Source organism: Natrix helvetica (genome assembly GCF_964273705.1).
Source record: "Natrix helvetica genome assembly, chromosome: 2".
Classification (NCBI taxonomy): Eukaryota; Metazoa; Chordata; class Lepidosauria; order Squamata; family Natricidae; genus Natrix; species Natrix helvetica.
Genome location: NC_138552.1, coordinates 85208774 through 85227965, shown reverse-complemented (window position 1 = coordinate 85227965; position 19192 = coordinate 85208774). Strand labels below are relative to the sequence as shown.

Below are 19192 nucleotides of genomic sequence, written 5' to 3'. Positions count from 1 at the left end.
ATGCGTATTTGACTATCAGGTGGCCAGCATGCATGCGCACACCAGTTTTCGGCACTGCCGTGCGCATGAAAGACAGCTGATCATCATGCACACATGCATGCCAGAAACCTGGAAAACTAACAGGCAAGGCAGCACATGCCGGGCAACATGGCTTCACGTGCCACTTTGGGCGCGCATGCCATAGGTTCACCATTATGGTCCTAGTACTTTGAAAGCTGTGATCTTCCCTGGTGTGACTTTACAACTTGGGTCTTAGCCTTTCATCACTCTTAGCCTTTCATCAATCTTTCACATGGTTCTTGACTTCTGTAGACAAGCTGGTAGACTTGCAACTATCAGGTATCTCCAGGTCTTCTGAACTCAAATTTATTCACCAACTGATGCCACTTGGCATATGCAATATTTGGGCCACTGTTGTATTCCATACATTTTTTTCTGGAAACCCAAACAAATGACTGCTGTAGGAAACACAACTGGAAAGAGATGATACGGAATCTATCTGATATATAGTTTGCCTCAGTGACATCAGTTACACAAGGTAGCTATTAAAAATGAAGGAATTATTTGTTGGCGCAGGTTTAAAATCAGTGAGTTAAACCAAACTATGCTGCCATAAGGGGAAACAATATGAAGAACCTGAGGTATGTTGGGAACCCGGGACAAATAAAGATTTGAATCCTATGCACATTACCCCGGAGTAAATTTCATTGAACTTTAAACTCAATAGGACTTATTAAAGTGTGGTACGTACAAAACTGATCAAGCTAGTGACACATAAAATTGATCTAGTTGATTTGACTGAGCTTGCAATTTAATCAAGATTAATATTTGGATGGGAGCTGCTAGAAAATTCCAGAGCTTTGGTTAAAAGGGGAAGTAAAAAGAACATCCTAGAAGATGGTGATGTAAACAGTGATGTTTCTAATACTGCCAAAACTTTGCACAGGAGTCAAAGTAAATCATTAGAAGTTAACCTGCACTTGGGATCGTCTTTGCTTTCGCCAAACGTATCTGAACTTGGCTAAAATAATCTCTATCTCTCTCTCTCTCTCTCTCTCCCTCCCTCCCTCCCTCCCTCCCTCCCTCTCACTCCCCCTCCCCTCTCACTCACACACACACACCACTAAAACCCTTGGAGCCTTAATCCAGTTATTCCCAGGAGGGTGTGGTTAGTCTAGTGAGATTCTTGTAAATAGGCAAGTATCAATAAAGAAACTTCTCAAACCAGCTCATAGTGTTGTTCTGGTTCTTTGTACCTAACATTATATTTCCACCCTAATAAGGAAATAATTCATGTCAAGGAGAAAGTTATAGAGAGGACTGAATTGCTTCACTGCATGTGAAAACTGGACTTTAACTTATCTATACTCCAAAAGTGTTTTACACTCCAATTGTGCACAGGAAAGCAAAGCAGCACATAAAACAGTAACGGCAAACTTTTTTCACCTCGGGTGCCAAAAGCACGCATGCACTATCGCGTGTGCTTGCGTGCCTACATGCTGTGCCCCTTGCAAATGTGCGCGTGACACACCCCGCTGCCCGGCATAAGGAGGCTTCTTGGGGAGGGTGAAAAACAGCCCAACGTACAAACCGGAAGTCCATTCCCAAACTTCCGGTTTGCGTAAGGCAGGGGTGTTCAAACTTGGGAACTTTAAGACTTGTGGACTTCAACTCCCAGTCCACAAGTCTTAAAGTTCCCAAGTTTGGACACCCCTGGCGTAAGGGAAGCCTCCAGAGGGTGAAAAACGGCCAAAAATCAAGGCCGAATATCAGCTGGCCAGCACGCGCCTGCGCAGTGGAGCTGACAGGGCAACACCCCGCATGCCCTCAAAAATGGCTCCGCATGCCACCTGTGGCACGCATGCCAGAGGTTCGCCATCACGGACATAGAGAAAAACCAGATGAACAGAGCCCTCATCACGGAGGCCACCATTTCCTATTCACTATCTGATACTTGGTGTCTAAAGAGGGTTCCATTTGAACTACAGATCTCCTTGAACTAATAGAGAAGCAGTAATAAATTATAAATTGTGTTTAGTACAAAATATAAACTTTGCACTAAACCAGAATTTTGCTAACCACACTTCTAAATAAATCCCAATTATGTGGACTTGATCATCACTCTACCATGCAAACAAGGCAGCAAACCAAAATAAGACTTAGGGTGGAGCATGAAGAAAAATATTTAATGGAGTCACAAGATGCCCATTATCTTTCGGTTTCGGCTTGACTAGGTGCTTCCAAGAGTGCCACATATCTCTTCTTCCTTTACTTCCTTGAAAGATAAGAGCCAGGTAACATGCATTGCAGTAACCTGGAAATTCACGTGGAGCTATCACGGCAACACCCAATATGGCTGCCAGATCAGCTGCTGAGGTATTTATGGCACAGAATTAAATATTGTTTCCTCCTAATTGCACAGAATGATGTCAATCTGGTTGTTCTCAAGTTCAAAAGTTCAAAGATTGAAACTGTCAAGAGATTGAAACTGGTGTCAGGTGAATTTCCACATAAGCATTGTTGACTGGAAAAACAAGGAGTTACGTAACTAAAAACACCAACCTGACAGCCCCTTTTACCCCACAATGGGCACCTCATCATAGAAGCTATCAAATAGCTTTCCCCACTATTCATGAATCAGATGTGAACTGGCATATTTTCCCTGTTGCCACTCATACCTGGAGACCCAGGTAGAGGGAAGAAATGCCCCTCTGCCTGCCTGTCTTCACTAGTCCTTCAAAAGGTAAGTGAGCTGCTGCTTGACAGAATCGTCATAGAAGATGTAGTAGTTGCCACAATTTTACTTCTGTCTCATGCTGAATCCAAGGAAATGGATGTGCAGTCTGCCAGTTACTCACTCTCATACTGGGATCAGTTTTTCAGGGACTAGCAAAGCACCCACATAGGAAATAATGTTAATTTGCAACACAGCATATGCTGCTACGTTGTTCCTGTTAGGGGCTTTCTGTTTTGTTTTGTTTTTTGTATCTTGTTTGGCGTCACATGCATCACACGATCAGACTCTCTGAAAAATGGCATTCTCCCAAATAAACCTACCTGATCTTTAAGGTCTTTGGGAAAGATTCTTAGCTCAGTCTCACTAATAGCAGCACATTTAAAGGTAAAAGTTTCCCTTGTCCAATCGTGTCTGACTCTAGGGGGCAGTGCTCATCTCCATTTCTTAACCGAGAAGGCCAGCATTGTCCAAAGACATTTCTGTGGTCACATGACCAGCATGGCTATCTGCCAAAGGCACACAGAACACAGTTACCTTCCCACCAAAGTGGTACCTATTTGTCTACTCACTGTTAGGTGGACAGGAACTGGGAGTTCACCTCATTGTGGGCACTTGGGTCTCAAACCAGGCTGTCAGCTTTCCATATGACAAACTCAGCATCTTTAACCATGGAGCTATCATGCCCCTTTAGAAACACATTTAGTAGGGGCATAAACAAAGATCTTCTTAGTACTTGCATCCCCATGAGCCCTATATTTGCTATCTCATTTTTCTTAGTTCATAGGCTAGGTTCACACAACACACTAGGTTGAAATGTGGTTCAACATATCATGTAAATACAGACAGTGGCTGTATCTGCCACATAATTCAGGCTAGATCCTTCTACTTAGCCTCTTATAAGCAAGGAATGACAATTGCTTTATTTATGTTTAATTATGATTCTGTTTTTTAACCTTCATTTAAAAAATAAATATGTTTTGTTTCAAATCTGAAATCAAACAAGTTCTTAGAAGTTCAGGCAAGCCATTCTGGCCAAAGCAAAACTCTGTTCATGAAGACACTTCTGGAGGAGTCTCATGGGCCAAATAGGACTGGTGTCCCTCAATCTTCTGCTCTCATGGATTCTAGGTCAGCTTAGTTGTTAATTTTCACAGGATCTTCCTTTCCCTAAGCTATCATGGCACCCTTGAATGTATGCACCACCTCTTCTGCCACTCCCAAACAAAGAAAAGATTTGGTGGGTCAGTTGGATATACTGTGACTGAATTCAAGAGTGACTATGGTTATGTAGAGGTGGGGGAAAGGTAACACTGGGAAGAATGGAGGAGCTGGCCAGATTAAATTTAAGGACAGTGGTCTACCTGCCCTAATGCGAGACATTCTGGGGAAAGTACAATAGACAATTAAGCATAGATAATCAAGAGATAAAGGGGATTCTACTGCAATTCAGTAGCAAAACACCAAGAAATAAACCTTAAAATCATTCAAAAAGTTTCTACTTTAATGAGTTCACTATGAATGATGGCTGAATATTATTTGGGCAGGTTCCAGTTTTGCATTAACACCAAGACTTTGGGGATACCTTACTGAAGTTTGTGTAAGTCTTGTTGTTGTTGTTTTGTTCGTGATCTTGCTTCTTTGATTTTGTACCTCTCTATCTTCACAGACTTTCTTTTCCCTAGTTCTCCTTTTCTGATGTTGCTTTTCCTTTCTTCCTATTTTCCCCACTCAGAAACATTTTGCTCAAATGTGTTTCAGTTTGAGCATGGACACCTGAACGCGGCTATTCTGAGCACATACTAGTTCAGCCATGAAACATTTTGCATACCCCCATTTATTTATTATTATTTATTATTATAGCTAGCGTAATTGCCACGTTGGAGGAAAACACAAGACATACATTTAATGAATGCCATTTGATATTGTAATGGTATTTGCATGCCAGCCTTGCTCAGCTCTTTCTAGATATTAGATAAGATACCTTTACAACCAATATTCTCAGTTGTAATTCTTGAGAAAATTATTGTGTCACTATCTTAGTTACAACAACTAGGCTATAAAAGACTGAGTAATTTATATGAGAGAAAAAGAGAAATGGAAACTTGCAAACTTGCACTTTCCTAGCAAATCATACCACTCCTTAAAAAAAGGACTAAGGGTGACATGATATCAGTGTTCCAATATCTAAAACATTGTCACAAAGGAGAGGGGGTCAACCTATTCTCCAAAGCACCTGAAAGAAGAACAAGAAGCAATAGATAGGAAACTAAAGGAGAGAACCAATCTAAAACTAAGGAGAAATTTCCTGACATTTACTTGATCAGTGGAATGGCTTGCCTCCAGAAGTTTTGAGTGCTCCAACAATGAAGGTTTTAAGAAGAGACTGGACAATAGTTTGTCTGAAATGATATAGGGTTTCCTGCTTGAGTAGACAGTGGACTAGAAGACCTCCAAGATCCCTTCCAACTCTGTTATTCTGTTTATTAACAACTTAATATTAATATGAATTAACATTAGCAAACTGCATTGCTAATACAATCAAAAACAGCTACATTACACAGGAAATTCAGTATTATCACTTGTCTACTTTTCAGTAGGTTGTTGCAAACCACTCAAGTTGCCTATCCAACTTGACTATGAAGTGCTCAGATCAAACTCTCTCGCTAAAGGACATTTTACGTCCCTTCAAAGCACGGGGTTGGGTGTGGATACAGTTATTCACTAGGAGTTCCCTGTTGCAGCCCAGGTGAAGAGAACCCTTCCAGGTCCTTCTGACAACTCTCAAAATAGCAGAGCAAGACTCCTGGATCCATTGTTTACACATGAAGTCTGAAGTAGGGGACCACAGCAAGGAGATCAACACAACCACCTGAATACCTCCTATCCAGCTCATCAGAGACCCATAAACCAGGGGTGAAATCGAGCAGGCTCTGACAGGTTTTGGAGAACTGGTAGCGGACATTTTGAGTAGTTCGGAGAACTGGTAGCGGACATTTTGGGTAGTTCGGAGAACTGGCAAATGCCACCTCTGGCTGGCCCCAGAGTGGGGTGGGAATGGAGATTTTGCAGTATCTTTCCCCTGCCACGCCCACCAAGCCACGCCCACAGAATCCATAATAAAAAAATTTGCATTTCAGCACTGCCATAAACTAACCAGAGAATACCAGAAACTCTATTCCATCTGAACAAAGCCACAAGAAGAGACTTGTTGGGACAATGGGACTCACTTTCTGTGTATTTTATTAGCAACAAAGGCAGAAGGATTAATAGGATCCTGCTGTCAAATTCTACCTCCACTTCAAGCAGGCATCCTGTGCTCATTTATCTGGCCCAGAACAGATCATATTTTTTTTTAAAAAAACACATGTGTCTTGTTTATCTACAGAAAAGATGAAAAAGTGAGCATGTGCTAATCAGGCCCTATCAGACTACCTTGTGTACTGTTGGAAGAAATGTGCTTCTGGGTTCAGTTCCAAGCGGGGAAAAGACATTGGAAACATGGAGGCTTGGAAGATGGTTTAATGGTGGACAGGATCACATGGCTTGAGCTCCTGAACAGAAAAGGGGGATCACATGCTTCCAGATGTTGGGTGAAGAAGAAAAAGAGACAGAGATGCTGAAAGTCCCTAGTTTTATGCCCTCTCTGGACTTTGAACCTGACCTTGTATTCTGACTGGTTGTCAGACTCCCATGGGGCCAGCTCTGTAGGCTGTGTTTTGAGTCCAAGTTTGGTTGAGCATTGCTTCATCCCAGGTACCCTGTGGTGAGATGGATACTATCATGCCTTAATCCCATAACCCTGGAGATGAAGGGGAGATTTTTGTTATGTAGAATAGACTGGTTCAGGCCTTTTAATGGCCCGTTGACAAAGGTGGGGGCTATTAACAGTGAGTTTGCTTCCTACCTAAAACCACATTTCTCCATTTCTTATCCAGGGAAATATAATATTCTGCCTTTTCAATATTTCATATTTCATTTTTCTAGGAGAGGGGTGGGTGCTAACTTCCTACAGTACCAAAAAGATAATGCTGTGTAGGACAGGGGTATCAAATTTGCATCATCACGTAGTCATTGTGTTGTATCATGACTTTTTTCCTTTGCTAAAATGGGGGTGAGGGTGGAGAGCGTGTGAGGCATCCGGCCCATGGGCTGCCGGTTTGATACTTCTGGTGTAGGATATATCTAAAAGAGGGACATGGAGTGAAGGGGCCCTTAACCTTTATTTTAAAGGGTTTTATTTGGGGGGGGGGGGGTGTTGATGATAGTCCAGCTTCATGAAATTCAGCAAAGCATCAATTTGAATGTATTGTTCCCACTGCACTTTGCTAAACAGAGGAAGAGACGGGGGGGGGGGGGGGGCAGTTATTCCATTCCACTCCATTTGGGCTCTGGTTACATCCCTGCCCACTATTGGCACACTTACCCATCCCAAGACATTATCTCTAAAAGAAATATAGCCTTTGGCCAAAATGAAAATAAATAAAAATGTTCCCTAAAAACAATAGCCTAAAGCAGTGATGGCGAACCTATGGCACGCGTGCCACAAGTGGCACGTGGAGCCATTTGTCAGGGCACGCAAGGCGCTGAGTTCACCTTTTTAAAAGCTATTTTTCACCTTCCCCAGGCTCCAGAGGCTTTATAGAAGCCTGGGGAGGGCGAAAAGAGCCTCCCCCACCCCCCCGGACTTCCGGTTTGAGCGTTCCGAAGGCTTCAGGGACCATCCGGAGGCTTCCTTGACGCCTTCCGGAGGCTTCCCTGACGCCTTCCGAAGGCTTCAGGGACCGTCCGAGGCTTCCCTGATGCCTTCGGAGCGCTTAAAGTCACTTCCGGGTTGCTCGGAGGGTCGTTTTAAGTGCTCCGAAGGCTTCAGGGACGGTCCCTGAAGCCTCCGGGGGGTCGAGGGAGGCTCTTTTCACCCTCCCCAGGCTCCTATAAAGCCCCTGGAGCCTGGGGAGGGCGAAAAAAGCATGTAAAAATGGGGGGGGCGTGTTGTGCGCGCATGCGCACTGGTGGGGTCACACATGCATTATGGGTGCGGCACGCCCGCACTCAACCCCCCTGCGCTCCCCCCACTTGTGGCACGCGAGCCAAAAAAGGTTCGCCATCACTGGCCTAAAGAGTCCTAATCAAAAGTTATGCTGTATATTTATAGTCATCTGACAACTCAAGACAGATTTTTGACTCTTTTGGACTATGAGGTTCAACAACACAGCAAGCCTGGACTTGTCCAGAGATCCTTTTTCATAGAAGATATAACAGGAAGTCCAATTTTGATGAGCTTGGAGTCAGGCAAACCAGTCAGTTTGGTCTCTTGGAAACAAACCTTCAGACTGCAGCCTGCAAGGTGGATGAAGTCACTGGAAAAGCAAGTTTGTTAATATCCTTGTTCCCAAGGTAGACTATCAAACTCTAAGGAATCCAAGGATGCCTCTGTAGAACTGGCTAACTGTTGCAAAGGTAGGGTTAACTTTTTCTTTTTTGGATGGCTCTGGCGATATATGACTATTTGTACAAACTATCTCTGTGTTCCAGTGGGTAGACTGAAGAGTGGGGAACTATGTGGGGCTGCCCTATTTGCTCTCTGAACCACCTGCTTTGTTACTTCATGTGCTTTACTGGAATGCACACGAAGATCCGACCAGTTAAATTGGGATGCATTTCTGAGGGAGCTATCTGTGTTTACAAGAGACTCCTTCAGATACAAAACATAAATATGTCAGGCTATTCCCAGGCACACAAAACAGAATTAAGTTAAATGCTCTGCCTACTTCCACCCTGCCACAAATCCCCTCCCCCATTTTGAACAGTCCTAAAGGTGCTTTTTCAAGAGGCAACTGGAATTTCTTGCTTTTTCCCCCCTTTTGAAGACATTTTGCTTCTCATCCAAGAAGCTTCTTCAGCTCTGACAGGATAGTGGGGAATGGAACCATTTATATTCCTTGCAGACAGCTGGTCATTTGCATCCTTTTAGAGGGTCCTTGAAGCACTTGGAGGTTTATCTGTGCCCTCAGGGTCACCTGAGTAGTGCTCCTGGTTCCTGTAGTCTGCAATTTTTCCCCCTCTGGAAATTCATTCCTACTTCCATACCATTCAAAGGGTGTTCACCCCAAATTGTATAGCTAAAAGTCTGTAGAGATTTTCAGTCATCCAGGTCATGGTTATCCCAAAGGTGCTTATTCAGGAGTCAGCTGGACTTTCTTGTTTTTTTCCCTTTTGAAGACCTTTTGCTTCTCATCCAAGAAGTGTCTTCTATTTTGAATAGGTTCACCCAATGTATCAAATCAAAGTTGGGTTCTCATATCACAAAAAGCCAGTGGTGAAATTCATTTGTTTTTACTACTGGTTCTGTGGGCCGTGGCTTGGTGGGCATGGCAGGGGAAGGATACTGCAAAATCTCCATTCCCACCCCACTCTGGGGTCAGCCAGAGGTGGTATTTGCTTGTTCTCCGAACTACTCAAAATTCCCAATACCAGTTCTCCAGAACCTGCTGAATTTCACCCCTGCACACAGCCTATTCTAGCAGCCTGTGTGAACTCCGTCAAAGCCTGTTTTTAATAAAATTAATAAAGACGAGCTGGCTATTTGAACCTATGGGAAATAGCATCAAACCGTCTTTGTGCTTCTAGTTCACCTGTCCCACTAACAAACGACTCTTGGCTATTCCTTTTCGGCTTTAAGTCGGACTGAATGAATTTAACCCTCGACAGTCCGGCATCAAATCGCACAGAACGTTTGGGAGACAAAAGGAACCAGGGCGTGCACATATCTACATCCGCGGGCGCACTCGCAAACATACGCAGGTAAGCCAAAAGCCTCCCGTGACGAGTTTCTCATAGGTTTCAGGGTGGAGTTGTGGACTGTGCCATTTCTGCCCATAAAGGAGCGCAGCGCTCTCATTGGGCAGAAAATGGGTGGCATTGGTGTGTGTGACAATAGCCACACAGAAGTTGGGTGGGGGTGTGTGAGCTTAGCCCGATTCACTTCTGAGCATATGTGCCAAAGCGTCTTTACTTTGTTATTACCAACAGAGACGAGTCTCCTACGTGGGCTGCCTTTACGTCCCGCAAGGGACTTTGCTCTAAACCACCGTCCGATCAGAAGAGGAAGCGGAATCCCCGAATCCAGACATCTGCCCCTCGTTCCGCGCGCGGGACAGACAGAGCAGCTCAAGGGCAGACGCTCCATTCAAGGCAAGGATTCCAGCCTTCTCCGCCGAAGGAGAATCATATCAGCGAAGCGCATGCGCCCCGGCGGCTCAGTTGCTGCTTCTTTTCCCTACAAGCTACCAAGAGAGGGCGCTAGTGGAAGTCTTACTACAGTAGCCCTTCGGAGAATTAAATCCCTGCCTGGCTGATTAAACCCGAGCAGGCTGAAACAAGGGAACAACGATCCTCACTCGCTATGTTACCTTGAAGAGGGGAAAGGAGATCGGTGGGAGGGGGGGTGGACACAGCCGAAGAAGACGGTAGGCTCGTAGGGAAAGAGATTTTCCGAGGGGGTTGGAGGAGCTAAGAGGAAACCAGAAGGTTTGATCGTGAATCTTTGCAGGACTGGTGTGTCCGGGTGTGCAAAAGAGAAAAGGAAGGGAGCCAGCCGCCGGCAGATGCGCTAGGCGCTCGCCCGCTGGGAGTCGAACATGGAAGCTCCCAATGGAGACGACTGTCAGGCCAATCAGCTGTGCAACGCTGCCGCCCGCGGAGACCTGGTGACAGCGGAGAGGCTGCTGGACAGCGGAGTGGACCCCAATGCCACCAATGTCTTCGGCCGGACCCCGATCCAGGTGGGAACCTTCTCGGATCGAAAGATCTGAGGTTTGACTGTAAAAAGGAAGAGGAGGCTGCACTTTCCCGACGGTTCAGTATGCTGGGCTTCAAACGTTTCTTGGCTTTGAGGTTCTTACCCGGAAATCGTGGGGAGGGAGGGGAGGCCTTGTCTTCTGGGTTTTTTCCCCACCTTGGTTGCTTAAAAATTGCAGCCCTTGATCAGGATATAACGCCTCGAGCTTAACTCGAAAGCTATTTTACTCAGGGTTCGGGCTCGGAGTAAAGGTCTCGGAGTAAAGAACTGCAGCCCAAAGAGGGACCTCGGGGAGAAGTCTCTCGATCTCTCCATTCCTTTTTCTCCCCTCTCATCTCTCCCTGCCACTCACTCTCCCACACGCGCAGTTCCTGCCCCTTAAAGAGTCATTTGGAATTTAGAATTAATTCGGTAACTAGAGGAATGGCTGCTGTCCTGAGTCAGCAGCTCTGAAAGTACATTATAAGCTGCTCCTGAACAGACGAAGTTTTTGTTTAGGGCTGACCGTTTTTATTGTATATGGTGCTATTTATTGTCTTATTTTTTTTCTCCCCCTTGGGGGAAGACAGTGTAACATTTTATCATACCGAATCTCTGCTTCGAAATTTAGAAGAAACTTTTCTCCGAGCCCTAACCGGGGAGGAGACTATGCCCACAAACTTAAATCAACATTGTTCGGCATTATGTATACCTTTCCTCTCTTGTGAATTCAAATAAGAGAATGAAGGGCAAGAAGGAAAAAAGACTAAATATTAAATACTCTTCTATCCCCACGCATTTTACTAAATAATTATTAAAACTATTTTACAGGAAAGGTGTTCATGATTAATATAACTCATTTTTTTCCATATCTACATTATTGATCAAATTAGATTATATTTTGTATGAGGAATGTCTGGGTGTGAAGCAAAAGAAGATGTAAAGGGAAATAAAATAGAGGAGTGATATGTATTTTACAAAAGCAAAAGGCATATATACTTCTAGATATATAATAGATTTGTGTGTGTATCCGTCTCTCTCTCTCTCTCTCTCTCTCTCTCTCTCCCCCTCTCCATCCATCCATCCATCCATCCATACCGTTTTAGCCAATTTTAATAAGATTTAATCTTTCTTGCTTGCCTCCTTCTAATTTTTCCGTCTCTCGGGAAGTTTCCCTATAAACTGTGGCGCAATCCTGAGTCTGTCTCCTAAGAAGCGATCCAGAAAAAAATTAAGGACCCTTAAATGGGGTGATTATGTCTCTTTACTTACTACTGGAAACCAAAAGTGCAGACATATTGTCTCATCTCCGAGGTGTGCCTGAATTCTGAATAAGCAAGGTAGGAACTCCTCAGGTGGAAATTACCTATAAAGCCTGAACGGAAATTATTTCCGCGAAATCGGGTGTACGATAGGTTTCTATCCTTCCAAGTTTAATTACGTTTTCTGCCTTGACGATTCTACCCGGTGTCCGTTTCCCCGCTTGCGCCTCAAAACTTCAAATTAGAAAGACCAAAACGCAAATATAGAATATCGCTCTGCAAAAAGATACCGTCTGCACCATTACCCCTCTGGGGGGGGGGGGGGGGGGAGAGAAAAGATTATGCTGGTTTGGTTTTAAAAATTCGAGGTAACCAGAGAAACGTAGGTTTTCCAAAAGAAATGGGGGGGGGGCACCATAAGAGTTTTAGATAAAGTTGATTCCCCGAGTAGCTTTTCCCCAACTTCAAAAGTTTTGAAATGGGTTCACGAATTTGCAGACAAAGGCAGGTTAGATAGAGACAGTGATCCTTGTTAGTAACCGCAAACGTTTTGCGTATGGAAGCGCTGCTGGTCAGTTATACTGGGGTTCCCCCGCCACGCACCCCTCGATCGTCCGATCAGCGTTCTTACTTCGAGAAATGTAATTCCCGTTTTCCTATTCCGTGGCAATTGGAGTTTATTCGATTAGATCGTGTCTCGTTGTTTTTTATCTACACGTTTGCTCGCCGATGCGAATAGACCGTTACCGGATGAAAAGCAGTCACTGGGACGATTACAGTTTCAGAGATACGGAAAGCAAAACAAAACGTGGTTTTGTCAGGCCCTCTTTAAAACGACGGATATTATACGTGGAATGGTATTGCATTGTGCTTATGATAAGCCAGGGTGCTCATTATCTCGTTGCACGCGTGTAATTTTCAGCCTGCCTTTTAACTATTGCTTTCTGAACTCACTGGGCTGTAATTCCAATGGTCAGCCAACCACAAGGTCACTATCTCTACATAGGGCTACTACAGAGTAACAGAAATGGAAGGTACCTTGGAGGTCTTCTAGTCCAACCCCCTACCCAGGCAGGAAACCCTATTCCGTTCCAGACACATGATTGACCGATCTCTTCTTAAAAACTTCCAGTGTTGGGGCATTCACAACTTCTGGAGGCAAGTTGTTTCACTGATTAATTGTTCTAACTGTCCTAGTTCTAGGTTGCTTCTCTCCTTGATTAGTTCTCATCCATTGCTTTTTGTCCTGCCCTCAGGTGCTTTGGAGAATAGCTTGACTCCCTCTTCTTTGTGGCAGCCCCTGAGATATTGGAACACTGCTATCATGTCTCCCCTGGTCCTCCTTTTCATTAAAACTAGAGGCATCCAATTCCTTACTAAATTACAAAACTTTACACCACGGCAAGGGAGAACTGAAAGGGACTTCCTGAACTCTGTTACCTGCGTGTAAAAGAGCTTTCTTTCACTCAAACATCGCCTTGTTCTCACATTGCAGTCAAACATCGCTCTCGCATTGCAACCACCTCTTTTACTAAACCTGCTTTCTTTTCAAGTCATTGCGGCTTATTCAATCGACAGTCTTAGCCAATACTTTCTAATAAACACGCTAGATTGTATAGCCCCGTTCGCTGGAGCAAACGTTTCTTTCATTCTGGTTTTCGCGCGTAGCTTTGCTGCTTCAGAAAGATTAAACGCTCTCTTTTCGGAAACTCAACGGTTTTTGCGATCGGTCCTGTCGCATTGCTTCCTTTGACGCGGTTTTGCTGAACTGCAAGGCTAAAAGGTTGCTGCTTGAATTGGTTCAGTTTCCCAGCGGACTTTTACAAATCTCTTACCAAAAAAACACTTGCCTACCCAGACCCCCGTTTGCATTTAGAGAGACATCCCCGCACGACGAGTGCAGAGAAGAGCAACAAAGATGATTAGAGGACTTGAGGGTAAAACATATGAAGAACGGATGCAGGAACTGGGTAGGTCTGGTTTAATGAAAAGAAGGAGTGGGGGAGACATGATAGCAGTGTTAATCTCAGGGCTTGCCACAAAGAAGAGGGAGTTAACCTATTCTCCAAAGCACCTGAGGGTAAAACAAGGAGCAATGGATGAAAACTAATCAAGAATTAAGGAGAAATTTCCTGACGGTTAGAACAAATGATCAGTGGAACAACTTGCCTCCAGAAGTTGTGAATTCTCCAACACTGGAAGTTTTAAAGAAGAAATTGAATAACCATTTGTCTGAGGTGGTGTAGGGTTTCCTGCCTAAACAGGGGGTTGGACTAGAAGACCTCCAAGGTCCCTTCCAACTCTGTTATTCTGTTTTATTATTGAGACTTTCTGTAGACGTTATCAGTCTTTTATGACATTAAATGTCAATATTTGATCCTGATAAAGATGGCTCTGTGCCCAGGCCCATTTCACTCTCTACCTGTGGCCCAATTAATCTGGTTTTTGTTGACTCATAATTTTTATGCTGTCTTTTCATTTCTGCTCCACACTTTTTCCAAGATCTCAAACTGCCACTTACTTTTTTACTATCCCCTGTCTGGTTCTCTTGCAAAGGCCTTCTCTGTGATGCTAGTTCTAGTTTATTTTTCCTATTTTTTAAGATCAGGGACAATTGTTCCCTGAAATGAAGGAACATGTTAACAAGCATATCAGGTGAAGTAACAGACAGAAGAATTCAGTCACTTGATTCCTGGCATTAGAACAGCACTAAAAATGAACTACCTATTAGCCCTTTTTCCATATTTGCGTCTGAGGGCGGCTAGCCACAATTTAAAGCAGGACAAGATTCAATTTAAGCTTGAAATTAGATTCTCATGAGAAATGACAACCAAACTAACAATATGCTTACCTTGTAAATATTGTAAAATAAGAGCAGGCCTGTACATGATAACATCTTCAAGAAACATTTTGCATTAACCTGTGCTGTGGTATGTCTTCCCAAAGAGAAAAGTTTTATCCAGTCATTAAAATATCAGCCAGATTGACCTTTCGTGGCAGGGAATTCCATAGGTGAGACAGGGCCTCGGAAAAGCTACGGTATTTCTTTTGTCACACCAAATATTCCTCTGTCACAACTGTGATCTAGAGAAAGGCTTAGGGAAGAAATAGCTTCTATTGCACTTGGCACTCTCTGTTTTCTTTAGGACTCTAAAGTGCATCACCAACACTGAATTGTGCCCACAAGCAGATTGATAGTTTGTGCAATTGTTTTAGGATCAGTATGATTTGGGTCATAGACCCATTAACAGTTTCTGCATTTTGGACCAATTGTGGTTTCTGAATACTATGGTGAAGTAACTCCCAATACTTCCCAACACCCGTTGCAATAATCTGATAAGATTAAACTATGAGCATTTCCAACTTGCAGCTAAGTAGAAACACAAACATGGTACAACTCCCCCCACCTCCCCATGACTTTGACTACATCTGCACCCACCTGTAAATGAGACTTACTTAAGCAATCCTTGCTATATTGATATCCCCTCCCCTTAAGCCAACAAGCTTCAGGCTAGATATGGGTAAAATATTTTAGGCTTCTTTGCACCTGACTACCAGGGAGGCTGCAATCGTCTGAAACAGAGGGGACAGTATCTTCACACAGTAGTGGGGATCAACTCTAAGACATGCATTGGTGTATATACTCCTGAAAATGTTGCCAAGAAGACTGTAGGGTCTTGTCAAAGCAATCATCAGGAGTGCTGGTTTTCACCCCTGATGACTGCTTTGATAAGACCCTACAGTCTTCTTGGCAACATTTTCAGGAATTGTCTGCCGCTCTTCCTGAGGCTGAGAGATAGTGATTATCTAAAGCAGAACCAAAACCCTAACCCTACCAGATTTTCTCAGTGGTAACCGATAATAAATTGAATAAATCTGCAAGGCTAAGGGTGTACTGGACCCTGAGATTGCCAGCATAATATTTAATCACCACCCCAGATAGGTTTTTTTTCAAAGAGGTTTTCCAACAAATAAGACTGCCATGAATCAATCACATCCATCAAAAAAAGGAGTTATATGCTTTCCTTCAGATTCTAGGTATTATATTTTTTCCTTCAGTGAGTAAAATATTACTGAGAGCTCATCTTTTAATAATTTATCAATTGTTATTTGATATATTCAAGTCTGACTGAAAAAGGAAGCTCTTTGTTTTCAAAATATGTAGCTTTTTATAATGGCATATGGTACCTTGTATATGCTATGCTGTGTATGCTAAACTCTGTAAGGCAGACGTCTAATTTCAGATGAACTGAAATAATTTTAAATTATTTTAAATATATTTGAAAAATAAATATATTCATCCCAAAGGAAAATGATCCTGAAAAGTAATCCCCACTGCCACAAAAGAAAGCCTAATTGAAAATACCTCAGCTGTCCCAATATCATACTTTCAATAAAAGATAATGAGATAATGTCTCATTTTACAGATAAATTATTTTGGAAGAAAAGAAAAAGGACAGATTCCCAGTAAACATAGTGACAAGGGAAGGGAAAGGGGACCAGAGTAAAATGGGAAAAGTATTTTTTTTAATGAGCATTTTATGAGCGCCCCGAGTCCCTTCTGGGAGAGGGTGCGGTCTAGAAATCAAATAAAAGTTTAAAAGTTAAAGTTTAAATTCTGGGAGTTTTTAAACTACTGACAAAAGCCAGGGAGAAAAAAAAAGGACAGAGAAACCACAATGGAGACATCCCTTTCTCTTACAGGATATGACTTTAGTATCAAAGCTAGATAACTGGTTTTTTTCAGCAGTAAGGAGAGAAGAAATGTGCTTACAGGTTCCTTATTGAGTGTTTCTCATGTCAGTTTCCCACTAACCATATAGGTCCTTAACCAATCCTTGTGTCAACATCACTAATCTGTCTTACCTCTGATGTAATACCCATTGCCAGATTTGCAGATCTTCAGATGTTATAGATATGCTGATTGGTTTTCTCTTCTGATTTAGTTGTCCCATTAGCACATCATTAGCCAATGGGGAAATGCATTTCATTCAGGATGTTGGAACACATGTGATGTGGATTCGTTGGGCAATTTGAAGACCTCCCCATGAACTCATCTAGACAAACTGTCAATTTTTCATCCAACATGCCACAAATAGCAACAGGACGTTCTGAAATTCAGAAAGATGAAAATATGAATCTACCACAAATGGGCAATTTTGAAACACGCCGTAGGGGAATTATCAGGGCATTAAAAAGCCCAACAAATCACTCTATGACTGTACAAATAGCTAAGTTCTGGGGGGGGAAAAAAGCACAACTGAAGTTGGTTAACCTCTACGCTATACAATCATACTTTCTATTTCACTGGAGAAAAGTCATGGTGTGCATAATGACCTGTGCTGGAAATGAGATCAAAAAGAAGGATGGAGGTTAACATAGCATTATGCTGTTGCTTCAACTGTTAATAGACACAGGACCTCATTTTCCTGTGATTAATTTAATTTCAGGGGCCATCTGCAAGTGTTCAGAATAGCCTTACACCCCATCCAAAGGCATGAAACCCTTGCTATCTTTCAACCAAAAAATACCACCACCGTTCTCTCTTTTTAATCTTTTACTCCATCCTTCCCATCCCATTGCAAGTTTTAAGACCAAAGGTATAGCTCCAGATTCGTTCTGTTTTAAAGACTAGGATTATACTTTGGAGACTATATGCATGTACGAAGATGGAGGGAGACTAAAAAATAAAATCTTGAAATCAGAGCAGCTCCAGTTAAGACTAGGGTATTACAGACCAGATAAGGCCAAAAAGGGAGCTGAAGTTTATAGAGGACAAACATGAAAAGCTGCCCAGTCAAAACTCAACTTTTTACTTTTTCTGTCCTCCAGGTTATGATGATGGGAAACTCCAAAATGGCAGAGCTGCTGCTGCAGAGAGGAGCAGATCCCAACCGGCCAGACCCCTCCACAGGAGCAACACCAGCCCATGATGCAGCCCGGGAGGGATTCTTGGACACTTTGAAGCTCCTATACCACAGGGGGGCTTGCTTGGATCATCTGGACAGACAAGATAACAGCCCACTAGACCTGGCAAGAAAGAATGGGCAAAATCACGTGGCTGATTATCTGGTTGAAATGTTTCAAGGTGATACATGAAGAAGCTGTAGAAAGACTGGAGCAGGGAATGCTCCTGAAAAGTAATGAAAATAACACCAATGAAGACCATGGTGGCTTGGATAAACCTGGGACATTCATGCTGGATGCCCTTTTTTTCTTCAAGACTCATGGAAAGACTAGAAGGAACGTGCTCTTTCCGACTGAAATTGGAGTCTTCTTTTTTTTCATTTAAAAAATAATAATAACTGCATATAGGGAATTTATCAATTGGAAAAATTAGTTCCAATGAGTTCTCTCTTCTGGCTTGCAAATTTGACTGTACCTGTGCTCAGATTTTCTCCCCACTTCCCTCCTCCCACCCAAACGGAACTGCGACTCACCATAGAATTCTCTCCCAGCCCTTGCATTGTACCGCATGGTTCCAATGGTTTTATGTTAATTTGTCTTGCTTGTTCAAAATAAATAATTTATTGCTATTTGAAGAAAGGGGAGCAGTGGAACGACTGGAAAGAACTTCAGATGAAGCACCCTTTCAAACCTACTTGGGAACGCAATGCTCCCATCTATACACACTTACACATCTAACTGTGTCACATCATTTGGCTTCTCTTTAACAGACTTCTTCCAACAGGTTCAATAGCCTGGCAAGATTTCCGCCGTCTGGCATGAATGGCCAGGAAAATCCTTTTGCTGAGAGCAGTGTGGCTTCTTAAGCCACGACCTCCCATCTTATCACAAGTAGAAAAGAATGCAGTCAACTCTGTGGTGCAAAGCACTTCATGGAGCTGAGTCCAAGTCACTTTCCACAACCCTGCTTTCAGGAATGCTTGCAGAGGAGGGTCAAAAAAGACAACATGTCAATTGCAAACATATGATCAAAGGCCTTTTCTTTATGTGTCATACATGTGCTCCCTTCCACACATGCAAAAGAATCAGGGCTTTGCCATGCAGTTATAGGACTTCCATCCTGAGTTTTTAAAATCTACTCCTCAAATGTCCTCACTCCCTTCTTAATGGTAAGGACTTTAGCTGGCCCACTATCAAGTCTGTGGCTTTGGGAAGCACGTGGATATAAGTATCAAATGTATTCTCCCATTCTCTGCCAGAATGCCTCTGCTAGAGAGTACTATATGTAAGTGGAATAGGAGTAACAAGTAACAACTCCCAATCTCACTTGGGATCCTCAAAATAAAAGAACCTACATTGGTTAGGCAACTTCAAACTTTCCATTTTTATTACAATTGCTACATCACCAATATCACTACTATATTCCTTAAGCCAAAATGCTTTTTTTTCCCTGCCAGGAAGATGCAAGGGAATGTAGTGTGTTCACCTTCTCTTGGAATATTATATGTA

At 43.0% G+C, this 19192-nt stretch overlaps 1 protein-coding gene and 1 long non-coding RNA gene across 6 annotated transcripts in view; one reads left to right on the top strand and one right to left on the bottom strand.

Moving 5' to 3' along the window:
- LOC309386980 overlaps nt 1–17601 on the bottom strand; it is a 45929-nt gene extending 28328 nt beyond the window's left edge. For all 3 annotated transcript variants that reach the window (XR_014174523.1, XR_014174524.1, XR_014174525.1), the window contains exon 1: nt 16643–17601. This is a non-coding gene — a long non-coding RNA (uncharacterized lncRNA). The remainder of the gene's footprint in view (nt 1–16642) is intronic.
- On the top strand, nt 8055–18322 carry LOC309386978 (cyclin-dependent kinase 4 inhibitor B-like). 3 transcript variants are annotated; one of them, XM_081943013.1, is made up of 3 exons: nt 8055–8194; nt 9767–10518; nt 17609–18322. In XM_081943013.1, exons 2-3 carry the CDS (start codon nt 10375–10377, stop codon nt 17873–17875), a joined length of 411 nt encoding a protein of 136 aa, XP_081799139.1. In that variant the 5' UTR covers nt 8055–8194; nt 9767–10374; the 3' UTR covers nt 17876–18322. The 3 variants fall into 3 exon arrangements, with proteins under 3 accessions (XP_081799139.1, XP_081799138.1, XP_081799137.1); XM_081943012.1 differs by lacking the exon at nt 8055–8194 and adding an exon at nt 9479–9538; XM_081943011.1 differs by lacking the exon at nt 8055–8194 and having other exon boundaries at nt 9644–10518.
- The last annotated feature ends 870 nt before the right edge of the window (nt 18323–19192 follow it).

What these genes read in the sequence shown, in the direction of transcription:
- LOC309386978 (XM_081943013.1), top strand. Translation starts at nt 10,375, where the DNA reads ATGGAAGCTCCCAATGGAGACGACTGTCAGGCCAATCAGCTGTGCAAC. An exon ending in TCGGCCGGACCCCGATCCAG is followed by an intron (nt 10,519 to 17,608) that starts GTGGGAACCTTC and finishes TCTGTCCTCCAG; the next exon opens with GTTATGATGATGGGAAACTC.